The 15,083-nt window shown below is 35.0% G+C and overlaps 1 protein-coding gene across 1 annotated transcript; it reads right to left on the minus strand.

Annotated features, from left to right (window-relative positions):
• Nucleotides 1–1,462: 1,462 nt before the first annotated feature.
• On the minus strand, nucleotides 1,463–10,258 carry LOC110889099 (protein DETOXIFICATION 46, chloroplastic). The gene is made up of 10 exons (XM_022136603.2): nucleotides 10,191–10,258; nucleotides 3,930–4,110; nucleotides 3,708–3,845; nucleotides 3,571–3,639; nucleotides 3,361–3,471; nucleotides 3,124–3,252; nucleotides 2,943–3,020; nucleotides 2,491–2,562; nucleotides 2,169–2,231; nucleotides 1,463–1,867 (listed from the first exon to the last, which is right to left on the minus strand). The coding sequence occupies exons 1-10, from the start codon at nucleotides 10,256–10,258 to the stop codon at nucleotides 1,766–1,768; spliced, it is 1,011 nt and encodes a 336-aa protein (XP_021992295.2). The 3' UTR covers nucleotides 1,463–1,765.
• Nucleotides 10,259–15,083: the final 4,825 nt, after the last annotated feature.

A 15,083-nucleotide genomic window follows, 5' to 3' on the forward strand; every position in this document is an offset into this window, starting at 1 on the left:
AGCATTTTGACTTTCTTTTTAAATTTCTTTTCTTAACTACTAATTTTTCTAGTAATTTAATTACTCAATTAACTTGTAATATTTAAACTTATAAACAAAACTAAATACACTATATTTCTTAGTTGTTTTTTTGTTCTTTTCTTAACTACTAATTTTTCAAGTAATTTAATTACTCAATTAACTTGTAATATTTAAACTTATAAACAAAACTAAATACACTATATTTCTTAGTTGTTTTTTTTGAACATCTAGATATACAATTACTAAAACTAGAGTTCTTTAAAAAAAAAAGTATAAATAATACTAATGTTTTAACTTTTTTGTTTATATATTTAATATAAAAATTAAATAGTTTATTAGTTTCATAACAAAATTATTATTTTTATTATTTCTAATATTTTTATATAATAAACAATAATTATAAATCATAATTATTTAATAAAATATTGATTTAGGTTGGGTTATGGATGAACCATAAAAGGGGCATGATTCGAAAAAGGTGAATGATGGTTGCTTACGTAGTGTCGATGTGGCTCCACTTCTTTACACAATAAAGCCTTCATAACACATAATATAAGAGAGATGTGCTCTTTCAAAAGAATATATAAACGTGGACGAGGAAAATAAAAATATAAACAGAAAACCTTCTTATTTTATTTAACTACCATGCTTTTTTTTTATTGCTACGCTTTTTTTGTTGCAATAGTCCAATAGAGCCAGTTTAATGGGTATGGGTCAAGTGACCCTATATAATTGTTTTATATAAAAAGTTTATATTATCTCGTAGAATTTTTGGGTATGGGTCAAGTGACCCCCTATAATTGTTTTATATACAAAGTTTACATTATCTCGTAGAATTTTTAGAGTGACCCCATAAAGGACAAAATAATAATTTGCATGAATAAATGAAAGTAATGTAGCTGGAGTGGCTAACGCCATCTTAGCTGAAGGGGTGCAGTTTCATATCAAGTAATGTAGTTGGGTGGATCCAGTGATTTTCGGGTCATCGTGATCTTTTCACACTATGTTTCCTTTGTGTTTCATTTGCGTTATTTTCATTTAGAGGGTGTGATGACGACCGTTTATTTTATCTTGATTTGGCTGAGATATGGTAATAAAAACTTCGGAGGGGGAGTTGCGGGTTTATAATTCTTGGTGTGCGTGCGTATTAGTGGTATGATGGTTGATTGGGTGGGAGGGGCTAGCACTCGGTCAGGTAATTACATGCTGGGGTTAATGTAACTGGATGAATTGTCCATGCCGGGTGCTAGTAGTGACAGTCGCTTCGAGTTTTGATTCGTGTACCTTCGTTTCAGGGCTAGGGGAGTATGGTAAGGAAATTACCTTTTTACACTGGTTTGGACATTGAGTATGGTAACATATTTAGCATCATGATTTGACCCGTCCATTCTACAATGGTTTAGGAAACATAGTTTGTGTAAACTTAAACGAGTACAAAGGATTAGAAACCAAAGTTCATATGAGGATTATAGTTGTATAAACTTAAATGAGTACAAAGTATTAGAAACTAAAGTTCCTTTGAGGATTATAGTTCATTTGAGTCCAAATCGACCCGACCGAAGAATATGTAAATCAAGTTTATACATAAGAACACCAAAACTTAGTGACCCCGTTGGAAAGAAAAAAAATCATGCCTCCGCCAATTCTAGATGGATTTTGAAAAGGATGGTGCATCAAAGAAAAAACTTGAATCATCCCTGATATTAATGGGATTCAAAATAGTTACCAATTAGGGTCCATGCCCTTAGGCTGTGCTAGCTTTCCCGAGTTCATAACGAGTCATGTCCTCAGAGTAAAGGATGCCATTTGGCGAGATGAGACGTAGTAGAGCAATAGTGAACCTAGACTGTAAACCAGTGAAAAAATATTACATTTCGATAATTATTATGTACACATACTGTTAGAAGGGCGTGTATTCAATACAAAACCAACTTTATATAGAGAGCGACGAGAACCACATAATCACCTATACGTAGTGCTGACCAAATATCGTATGAGGGAGAAATCAATGTGGTTATGCGGTTACATAACCACCTTATGTACAACATGTACAAATGTTTATGTGGTTCTTAGAGTTCCCTACTTAAAACTGGTTTTGTAATAAACGGTCCTCAACTGATAAATGTAGGTCTAAGTTATAACTTTACCCATTGGAACAACGCTAATGTCCACCAGCAGCCAGGCAAACCAAATCCCAAATTGCTAAATAACTGAAAGCAAGAGATCGGCACAAGATAATTTAGTGATCAGTACAAGATATTGATACAACTTATTTTGATCTGTACCATTTCCTAACTTTTATAATAATAATTGAGGGGTTTAGTTTAGTAGATATTTGATTACATCAAAACAAGTTAAATGAACCATGAAGAATCAAAATATTGCACATATAATGAGATATATGGGTTACTATTCTTAGTAAGCCGAGAAGAAAACACACACAACAGAACAAAAAACTAATTTCCTTACCAAGAGGAGAAGGCCACCCAAAGTAAAGATTGTGGTCATTGATACACTAATAAATCTCAAATCACGCCCAGCCTGCAAAAGTCAAATTGTGATGTAGTTGATGATTCGCCAATAGTCAAATTTGATATGTATTTGAAGCTCTTTTAACAATAATAATAATAATAATAATAATAATTTATAATAATAATAGTAGTAATAATAGTAATAATAATAATAATAATAATAATAATAATAATAATAATAATAATAATAATAATAATAATAATCGTAAAACGCTTCAGTTTGCAAATTGCAACCCAACCAAGACCATGTAAGCATATGCAATATTATCAATGCAAAGGTTACATGATAAAAGTGATTCCTAGTAGGTGATTCGTAGGGCTGTGAACAGCCAAAGATTAATTCTCAACAAAAGAGTGTGTAAAAAAAATTCAAACTAAAAATAAGCATACCAACAATGTTCCTTCAAGGCTATGGGTACATGCTGTCACAGATAATGCAATAAAGTGTGGTAGTAAAACTGTGTGCATCTGCGTAAACAAAAGGTAACTGTAAAAACTTTAAGAAACAAATAGTTTAATTGTTTCATATGTAAGAGTTTAATATATAATGACAAAAAAAAGCAGAGCTAACCTTCTTTATGGCATGAGGATCAGGTGAAAATACTTTAGGTGATAACCAAGGAACAATAGTACCGGCAACACCGAGTATTAAACCGCAAGTTGCACCAATTATAACCAGTGACTTCAACAACATTCTTGCATGCGGGAAATCATCACAATGACACATCACTACAACATATGTGAAATTCGTATACGAATTATAAACTATAATAATAAAAATGGCTGCATAAGTAATAACATCGCTAACCTTTGATAGACTTCGTTTGGCACCATATATAAGCTCAGGCATAAATGATTGTGCAGTTTGAGAAAGGGGCTCACCCCCTACGATGAACATAGAGTATATTTGGATAAGGACCTATAATAATAGTAACTTGTCAAAGTCAAACAAATTCCGATTTGACCCTATGGTATACTTTGACCAAGAATAATAGTAACTTGTCGGAGTCAAACGTACCTGATGAGCAACAACGGTTTGTGTGCCCATTGATGTAGCAAAGTATATAAGTAGCGAATATAATGCCACCTGAAACATCAGACAACTTTGTGTAATAACTTTCTATGTTATGTTTTAATGTATAAAATATTACTAACCTTTGACATCATCATCATAAATACGGGAGCAGCAAGCTTGAATATTTGTAGAAGTTCATTAGCTGACGGAACAGCAATGGCATAACCAATATACCCTTTATCTTTCAAAGATTCAATCATCATAAATCCTGCAACAATCTACAGTATGTGTAAAGCGTGACCCAACAAGAAAAAAAATACACCTTAACGGAAGCATGTTGAACCAATTTGCATACAGCATACCTGAGATGCCATTGTTGCCCACGCTGCTCCCGCAATGCCATAGTTAAAGAATAAGCAGAGGACCACATCTCCAACGCCGTTGACAACACTTGCGACTGCCAAAGCCTTCAAAGGTCCGCATGAATCCTTCATTTCAAGACTGCACAAAAAGATATATACATTTTTTATTAGGGGAATTGGCCTGTAATAATCCCACCTAGACCTTATTGGCCATTAATAATCCCACATCAGAATATTCCCCCACCAGTCTCACGTTTCACCTATTTTTCCTACAATGGTCCCCCGTTAAAAAAACTTAACGAAACCTTTTTTCCAAATTACAAACAGATTTTTTAGGGCTTTTGATCAGAACGATAATATGAGTCCATTGATGTAAAACTTACTTCGAAATGGTGCTCCAAGTGACCTGATTTTGGTTAATTGAAAATTTAAACACCCGAATTGAAGCGCCGATTTCATCGTTTGGAGCATCGTTTGAGGCAATTTTACATCAATGGACTCGTATCGTCGTTCTAATCGAAAACCCTAAAAAAACTGTTTGTAATTTGGAAAAAAAAGCTTAACTCCGTTAAGTTTTTTTAACGGGGGACCATTGTAGGAAAAATAGGTGAAAGGTGGGACTGGTGGGGGAAATATTCTGAGGTGGGATTATTAATGGTCAATAAGGTCTAGGTGGGATTATTACAGGCCAAATACCCAATTGTAAATAAACCTAGCCAAGACAATGCCTAGGCTCAACTTGACTCGTTTAATTAATTGCGATCTCAAGCTTGTCTTGTATTAAGCTCTATAAAGCAGGAGCTATACTTGTTAGTATCTTTTTAGTATCGAGCTCGATTCATTAATTACTTATTTATTAAATTATATGTATTTATAATTATTTTTTATATATATTTATAATTATAACTTTTACCCATTGTTAGTGTATTTATATGTATATATATGTGCGGTATATTAAATAACACTATGTAATAGTAGGCTAGTTTGGGCTCGCGAGCCAGTTTGGCGTCGATAAATGAACCTTGAGCTCCTTTATCTTACTTATTAAGCTTATCTTTAGGCTCAGTCTCATTTAAACTTGGCTCGACTCGAGCGTTTAGCAAGCTGATCTCGAGTGACTCACAAACAAGTTCGCTTTTATACACCTCGATATATAGTATAAGGCTATAATAAAAAGACTATGATAAATGGACCTACTAGATGTATGAGAACTATATAGCAACAATTTTATTCACATATAAATACATGAGTAAACTGCTAAAATCTTCCCTGAGGTTTGACTCAAATTGCTAGATCAGTCCAAAATCAACTTTTTTTGCTAAAACAGTCCCTGAGCCTAGTTTCTGTTGCTATTTCAGTCCAATAAATTAATACCGTTAGAACCTCCGTTAATGAATGGGTAAAACTGCTAAATTCGTCCCTGAGGTTTGATTCAAGTTGCTAGATCAGTCCAAAATCAAGTTTTTTGAATTTGTTAATTATAAACTTATTTAGGTATATAATTTTTCTAGACTTGCATTAATTTTTTGAATTTGTTAATTATAAACTTATGTAGATTATAAACTTATTTAGGTATATAATTTTTCTAGACTTGCATTAATTTTTTGAATTTGTTAATTATAAACTTATGTAGATTATAAACTTATTTAGGTATATAATTTTTCTAGACTTGCATTAATTTTTTGAATTTGTTAATTATAAACTTATGTAGATTATAAACTTATTTAGGTATACAAATCATTAATATCACAAGATTATAAACTTATTTAAGGCGGGTCCAGTTATATTTATGTTCGTTGAATAAATCATTAATATCACAAGAGAAAAAAAATGGTAAATGACAGGTTCTTAATGCATCAATACTTGTACCAAATGCATTATATATTTTCTTAAATGTCTTAAAATTTAAGATAAATTACAAGTCTACCCTAAATATATAATTTAAATTTGTGTTTAGTTATAAAAATATAAACAGAATGTAGCTCTTTTGAAGAGCGCAATTTTATTTGACCTGTCTTAAACACTGGTTTGACCCGAACCTGTTTTGACTCAAACCAAAATAATCCTTTTTATGAGACTTGTGATATTAATGATTTATATACCTAAATAAGTTTATAATCTAAATAAGTTTATAATTAACAAATTCAAACAATTAATGCAAGTCTAGAAAAATTATATACCTAAATAAGTTTATAATCTAAATAAGTTTATAATTAACAAATTCAAAAAATTAATGCAAGTCTAGAAAAATTATATACCTAAATAAGTTTATAATTAACAAATTCAAAAAACTTGATTTTGGACTGATCTAGCAACTTGAATCAAACCTCAGAGACGAATTTAGCAGTTTTACCCATTCATTAACGGCGGTTCTAACGGTGTTAATTTATTGGACTGAAATAGCAACATAAACTAGACTCAGGGACTGTTTTAGCAAAAAAGTTGATTTTGGACTGATCTAGCAATTTGAGTCAAACTACAGGGACGATTGTAGCAGTTTACTCTAAATACATATATTCACTGAAGAATATTTACTGGTTGTTGAATCACTAATACATGGTGTAATTGTTGGTGATTATGATTGCACTATTTGTATAATCATAAAAATATTATAGTGTATTCCCTATTTAATCCATGTGAATTAATGATTTCTAATGGTTTTCATTTGAAAAAGCCGATGTAACATTAGATAAATATCGAGTTAGAAAAAATATATTAATTCACACAAATCAAATAGATGTATCACATATGCAAAGACATAAGATTTAAAAAAAAAAAAGACTTGATTAAACGTATCTCACTTTCTAAATTTTTCGTTGCACTCCACATGAAAACGTCATTTCAATTAAGTTGATTTTTTTTTTTTTGTTTTTTAGTGTGAAAATAAGGAATATAATTAGTGATTTGATAATTTAAAAAGATGAGGTACGAGTAAAATGAAGGGGACATGCATGGAATCCCCAAAAAATCATCGATGATTAACAAAGAGCATAAGGACCAAATAACTTACCCTACCCGGTACAGAAGATTGATCCATCATGTTCATGACGTATTTTGCTTCTGGTAATTTCAGTGCTCTATTCTATAATCAATATTTAAACAAAAACATACAAAATCATATTGGTATAAACTAAAATTACCAAAACTCAAGGACGTAAATTGACTAAACTACAACCCTTATTAGGGCTGTAAACGAACCGAACGTTCAGCGAACAGTTCGTGAACCGTTCGGCGGGAAGTTCCTTTATGTTCGTTCGTTTAATAAACAAACGAACATGAACAAGAAATTTCGTTCGATTAGTTAAATGAACGAACATGAACAGAAGTCTCGTTCGTTCGATTGTGTTCGTGAACGTTCGGTAAGATGTTCGTGAACGTGTTCGTGAACATTCGTTGATTTGCATTCGTTTATATTCTTATGTTTGTGTTTTAATTGAAGATCTTTGTACTTTCTTATATTTTATTTGTACTTTGTATATTATTAAACTTTTATTTATTTTATTACCTAACAATTAAACTAGGAAACTCACTTTCACCTTATTTATGCATCATTTCCCTTTCATTTCTCATTATTTATATCGGCGAATACGATCGACATCCGTTCCACAATAAGGGATTCAAGTTCGAGTGCTACTCTCTGGGCCATCTATCTTTATCCTTCGTCGCGTTCGCTAAATTTATTTGTGTCCGTTTGTGTTCGTGAACCGTTCGTGAACACGCTCGTTTCCTTAATGAATGAACACGAACATAAAATCTCATTCGGTAAGTGTTCATGAACCGTTCGTGAACACATTTATTTCCTTAACGAACGAACACGAACAAGGCCTTGTTCGTGTTCGTTTACAGCCCTAACCCTTATACATATAGATAGCACATGAGAAACTGATCCACTTTTAAAACATGATTTTTTTCCTTAACCCCTTTTTAATCAATCGTTTTCATGTAGCACGTGATCTATGTTATATTTATATAAAATTAGAGTTTTGAAAATAACATAATATAAGTACGAAAACAAAAGGTCTACGAGTATGCTTTAGGTGAACGAGTAGGCATGTTCTGGGTAATCATACCGAGTACTGTACTCCTCTCATAGCCGAAAAATTTTAAATTAACTAATCTCATACCTGGTTTCGTACCCGAATACCCGTCTGGAATTTTTCATATTTTGAGTTTGTCTGTCTGTCATGTTCGGGTTTGTTTAAGATCCCTATGTTAGACTTTCTCAAACTAATTAAAAATACAACGGAATTAAAGAAAAATGCTTTAATTGAATGCAAGGGAAGGCCGAGACAATATGGTCCTACATGCTAGTTTCTAATCCGTCTATGTAAATATCATTCATCGAGCGTTGGGCCTCTAATTCAAACAGTTTTGAAAAAAAAAATTCCATTTCTATGTCAATGTATATAATTATCAAGTCAGTTTGGGTACATTTTGTTTCTTTTAACACAAAATTTGTTAAAGAGTTAATTACTGTTTTCGTCCCTGAGGTTTGTCAAAAATAACGGTTTCAGTCCATTAGTTTAAAAATTGCGATTTCAGTCCATTAGTTTCATTTTCGTAACCATTTCAGTCCACTAACTTAACTCCATCCATTTATTTTGTTAACTTTGAGTTAACTAACTAATTCAGGGACGGTTTGCGTCAGTTTTAGAAACACAGGGACTTAAGTGTAAACTCTAAAACATTAAAACAAAAAAAATAGTAAATTCCAAAAAATCAAAAAAATTCCAAAAAACCAAACAAATTCCAAAAAATTCTAAAAAATAATAAAAATTCTAAAAAATTCTAAAAAATCCAAAAAATCCGTTTCGGCGCAAACTGTTTCGAACCCGAACCGTTTCGAGCTGAACCGTTTCGACCCGTACCGTTTCGAAGCCGAATCGTTTCAAGCCGTACCGTTTCGAACCGAACCGTTTCGAGCTGAACCGTTTCGAACTGAACCGTTTCGACCCGTACCGTTTCGAATCCGAACCGTTTCAAGCCGTACCGTTTCGAACCGAACCGTTTCGAGCTGAACCGTTTCAAACCGAACCGTTTCGAGCTGAACCGTATCGAACCGTACCGTTTCGACCCGAACCGTTTCGAAGCCGTACCGTTTTGAAGCCGAACCGTTTCGGTTCGATACGGCACGGTTCGCGTCGAAACGGTACAACTTGAAACGGTTCGGTTCGAAACGGTTCGGTTCGATACGGCACGGTTCGGTTCGAAACGGTTCAGCTCGAAACGGTTCGGTTCGAAACGGTACGGCTTGAAACGGTTCGGCTTCGAAACGGTACGGGTCGAAACGGTTCGGTTCGAAACGGTTCAGCTCGAAACGGTTCGGCTTCGAAACGGTACGGGTTGAAACGGTTCGGCTCGAAACGGTACGGGTCAAAACGGTTCGGGTCGAATTCGAAACGGTACGGGTCGAAACGGTTCAGCTCGAAACGGTTCGGCTTCGAAACGGTACGGGTCGAAACGGTTCGGCTCGAAACGGTACGGGTCGAAACGGTTCGCGTCGAAACGGTACGGACGGTTCAGCTCGAAACGGTTCGGGTCGAAACGGTACGGGTCGAAACGGTTCGCGTCGAAACGGTTAAGCTCGAAACGGTTCGGGTTCGAAACAGTTCGCGCCGAAACGGAATTTTTGGATTTTTTAGAATTTTTATTATTTTTTAGAATTTTTATTATTTTTTAGATTTTTTTTGGAATTTGTTTGGTTTTTTCGGAATTTTTTTGATTTTTTGGAATTTACTATTTTTTTTTGTTTTAATGTTTTAGAGTTTACACTTAAGTCCCTGTGTTTCTAAAACTGACGCAAACCGTCCCTGAATTAGTTAGTTAACTCAAAGTTAACAAAATAAATGGATGGAGTTAAGTTAGTGGACTGAAATGGTTACGAAAATGAAACTAATGGACTGAAATCGCAATTTTTAAACTAATGGACTGAAACCGTTATTTTTGACAAACCTCAGGGACGAAAACAGTAATTAACTCTTTGTTAAAATTTATGTCCACGTCAAGATCAATATGAGTTGCCAATTCACATGGAAACATGGGCTCTAGGGCACAACATGATGTTTTTTTGTGGCCCATTTGATTTGCACAACTCCTTCTATATTACATGCACGTATTCAAGAGGAGGCATTTCATATGGCCATGCAAACCCTAAAATATGAATAGCCATATATCTACTTTCATAGATGCATCTAGATTTTATTTTGTCGGACACTAGACTCAACATCATGTTCGAGTTTTCTTGAAACACAAAATGTGGACCTTGATATTGACTTGATGAGAAGAACCATGGCATATGGAACATCGTTGCCATTATCTCCACTTGACATTGTTTGTCTTGGCCGACTTCCTGAAACGACAAATAATGACCCGTTGGCTCAACAGGTTAATCTTGAGGAGGTACCGAGACTGAATACCTAATCAATAAGTAACTGACTGCGTTACTTTTTCCAGCTTCTTTTATTCAACCCCTTCGTATATCTTTTATTTTTGTAAATATATTTTATATCAAAGTATCGATTTATAATTACTAAATCTTTTATTACTTATTATTTTAAATTTCTTTTTTTTTTCAAACGAAAACAAAAAAAAAAAGGAAATATAATAGGTAGTAACAAATATTTATGGGTATCTAACCTAATCTAAGTTGGAACTGAATTTAATATATTGTGTTACAATTTCATATTCACCATGTTCCTTATGAATCTTCCTAATATTTTATTTTGTCTTACTTGTAGAAAGTTTTTTCTCCTATATTAATGGAAACTATATTAGATATATAGGCACATGAAACAACTCGATCTTAAACCACAAACAAAAATTTACACCTAGAAAAAGAAACAAAATAACCACCACTTGCAACAACAACTAAGAGAAACATACACTAAGGCAACTAGGTGTGGCTTAACGCCATCCTGCCATCTCATCCACTATAGCGTCCTCGGGACGTCATCGTCCACACCACGTGAGTTAAAGGGGGGCGCCATCATTTGTTCGCCAGCATATTAACGAGGTGAGTTTGAGTTGATCGATGAAGGAAAGGTTAAATATGACCGGTGGCAACGGTAGCATTTAAAAAAAATAATTTTAAACTTTATAATTCAGCTATAAATACCCAACTTTTTTCCATAATTTTCATCCCTTCTACCTCACTTTTTATACCAAATCTCTACACTTTTTTAAATAATCACACAATGTTTCCCAACATCCAAAACGTGTGGGATCCGAGCCATCCGTTTTGGCAAAGTGCGCCAAACAATCCCAACAACGAGCAAGAAGACCGTTATCGAAAAGACCCGCGGACAGGTGAGCTTGGATATTATCCGATGCCACCTAGCACCCCAACTTCTCCCTATCCAACCACTTCATCGATTCCCGGTTTTTACGGATATTATTCCAACCTCCATTTTCCCCAAAACATACCCCAAACGCAAAACATATCCCAAACCCAAAACACACCCGAAACCGAACCGAATCCGTACCCGAAACCCAAGCCGAACCCACGTACTTCCTCAAAAGGTGGACGATCGAGAAGGCATCGTAAGAAGGGTGAGACCGAAACACGTGCTCGTAAGAAGGTCGAATTGTGGACGCCTAAGGAAGAATTTATGTTGGCACAAGCATGGCTCGACGTATCGGAAGATGAGATTGTTGGTAAATTTTACCTTCAGAAACTTTTTTTACATACTTTTATAAATATACTTTTGTTAATATATTTTTATAATTAAACATTTTTATAGGAAACGATCAAGATGTAAAAGTATTTTGTAGGCGTATACATGATAAGTTTTTCGCCGCAATGGGTCGTAGTGAATATCGTACGACCAACTCTTTTTCGGGAAAGTGAACCGCTATGCGGACCAAGATTAGCAATTTCAACAATATACATGTTAATCTCGTCAACAATCATAGAAGAAGAAGTGGTTCGAGCGACGTGGACGTTATGACCCAAGCCCACGCCGACTATAGATTGTATCATGGGCATCCGTTTACGATGCTAAATTCGTGGGAGCTTCTTCGCAAATCTTCCAAGTGGCATCTTGTACCGCCGTTTGACCCAACCGCCCATAGGTCAAAACGGTCCAAATCAACATCCACTACCGAACCATCCGAGTTCGATGCTCGTACAACAATTAATCTAAACGACGACTTCGACGAATTTGAACAACCGCAAGAGCTGACACGACCAAAGGGTAGGGATAAAAGTAAGGTAGCGGCACGAGCATGAGACACATCTTCTTCAACTCCATTGGATGGCCTGTCAAGGTTGGACGAGTTCGGCAACAGACTCAACAAAATAATCTCGATGAAGGAAAATAAGCAAGAACTAAAAATGGAGAAACAAATCCAGAAAGACATGGAATTTCTCGCGAAAGACTTTTCAAATCTAGCAAAGGAGGACCGAGTCATTTTGGAGGCTCGTAAGGCACACATTCGAGCGAAATATATGTAGTTTTTATTTTCTAGTACTTTATTTTTTAACTTTACTTTTTAGGACTTTGTAATGTTTTTCTTTTATTTTAATGAAATTATGTTTTTTTTTAATTTTCTATTTATTAAAATTGGCATTTAATTAAAAAAATAAAATATATAAATAAAAATAATAATTAGGTAATGATGATGGGGGCTTTATACCACACCCTGCAAGTTAAAAAAAGAGGCTTTAAAGCCCCCTGTGTGATTTGGACATGACGTGGCGCTAAGGTGGCGTTTATACCACACCCTCCAACCTAAGAGCAACCCAAAAAAATCTAATAAGATTTTGAGCTTTTAGGTTTCCAACATCTAAAAGCATCCACAATCTTCAATATTTTAAACTTCCATAAACTAGCACCTCAACGCAATATTATATTTTCAGATTCCCGTTAAAAACCCTTATTTTTCCCACAATGTACAAGCCTCCACAGACTCTACCTCACAATCCACATCATGATCCACTTTTCCCACTTTTAACCCAATATAGCAGTTATCGTGGCCCACACTCTTGTCTGGGATAATGTCAGAAATTCCAGACCTAACAAGGGGACAAAGCATCCGAACACCACCCCAAAGGCCACAATGTTCCCTAACTCCTCCCTAAATTCGCATGCTGTGTAGATCCAAACGCACCCACAAACCAAAAATTGTGGGTGCTCTAACCCGAACCTTGAATCAACCAAGTATTGATTTATTTGACAAAAGCTTTCCACCCAAACAAAAGTATTTAGCTTTCCATATCAAAAGCTTATATCTAAAACTATTGATAACTAGATATCAATGACACATGCCCTGGACATGCGGGAACCAAGGAGACCTAAGTACTGAAATGGTGGATAAGCAGATTTTCGATATAGATATAGATATAGATAACAATCACCAAAGAAATTCCATATTTGAGCGTTTGATAAGAACAACATGCATGTCTTTATTAGAAAAGGCTTTGAGTTTGATATAGACAACAAACACCTAAGATATTTCAATTTGGGTCGTTTAAAATCAAAGTATTTGAAACTTCAAATGCGTTGATGGTTTAGATTGTGATAGAACCAAAGCATCTGAAACCTTTAGTGCATTGATAATCTTGATCCAGAAGACGAGTGAATATCAGACCACATTTGTATGTTTCACGTACTATATGTTATTATATATCCTATAAATGAAATAATCAACAATATTATTATGGGTGAAATTCTGAGCCCATATCCTGACATTGTTTCTTGATTTTATGATAGCTGTTTATGATTAGGATACCGAACCAGGATATTGGTAACATCTTGAGGCAGTATCCTGGCTATTACTAACAATTTGCTTGTAGGCTGTGGCTGCAGGATTACAACATTCACAAGGACTAGTTCTCCTGAAGACTCACTCAATATTGTTGGAAGAAAGACGTTGAAGCCGGGAGAATAGGTCTACAATGGTCATGAAGGAATATCCAAAAGTATCCCGAGATTATAGGATAGTTTGTTTACTTGTATTACTATAAATAGGGAATGCCAGATCGTAGGAACACACACACTTTCGAGCTCTCTTACTCATACACTCTCTTTTCTAGCAACGATTACACTCTAACACCCACAACTCACAATCATTGTAACACTTAGAATCGATCTGAGGATTATCCTATAACTGTATCCTGGTTATTCAAAGCAATAAGAAGGACAAGGCAGCCGACGATTGTCAGCTCCCGAGGTTTTATGTCGGAGATCTAGATTGATCAAGGGCTTTCCTTGTATATCCTGTGTCAACCTTTACTTTTATTGCTCAATTGTTTGATTATTGGTATAGCTTAATATCCTCGAGCTATATCCTGAAACTGTTTGCTTTTACAATCAACTTTACATATTTTTGCAAACACCAATAACACACTACCTCACAAACTAATTTGATCAGTTAATTGCTTCGGTAATTTTTAACCAAAACAATTTGGCACCCACCGTGGGGCAAGTGGTGTTATTTTTACTAAAAGCTTTGCTAAAATCATTACTTGGTTTTCTATTTTCAAAACTTTTTACACAATTGTTTCCAATGGCCTCTCAATCAAACATGAGCTCTTCTTCGATGCCTACTTCAACCTCTACTACAACTGGTTCGGTGTTTCCTCCACCTCCACAAGTTCAAGCTCCTCCAAGGAGAAGTGAAAGCCAAATACCCCGAGACACTCCTGCTGCTCAGAATGTCTAAAGATCTGGTGTTCCAGGGAGAACTCCTATTATGGCTTCTAATGATGAAATTTTGTCTTTGTTTGGTAATATATAGGATCAAATGAAGAAACAACAGGAAACTAACCAGCTCATAATGAAGGAAATACAACTCTTGAAGTCCAACTCCAAGAGACCTGCTGAGGATACTGTTACCCCCTTGCAGCCCAGGATGTTGAACTTTAGTTCAACAGTATATACTTAGGATAATCAGGGCAATATCATACCAAGCCGTTCCTAGAGCAATGCTCCGGAGATACCCTCAACGGCCAGGATGTCGACTGTGAGGGATCCAGGATATGATCCAGGATATGGCCAGAATCGCCAAGCCGGTAACATGTCCATTAACACTAATATTCTTGCTACTAATAACTTTGAATCTTCACAGGATACAGGTGTAACATCGACATTGTCCAGAGAACTCCAGAAACTGAAGGATATGATATCAAGTGTGCCTGGGGTAGTGCAGCCTATA

This window comes from Helianthus annuus, chromosome 17, assembly GCF_002127325.2.
Source record: "Helianthus annuus cultivar XRQ/B chromosome 17, HanXRQr2.0-SUNRISE, whole genome shotgun sequence".
NCBI lineage: Eukaryota > Viridiplantae > Streptophyta > Magnoliopsida > Asterales > Asteraceae > Helianthus > Helianthus annuus.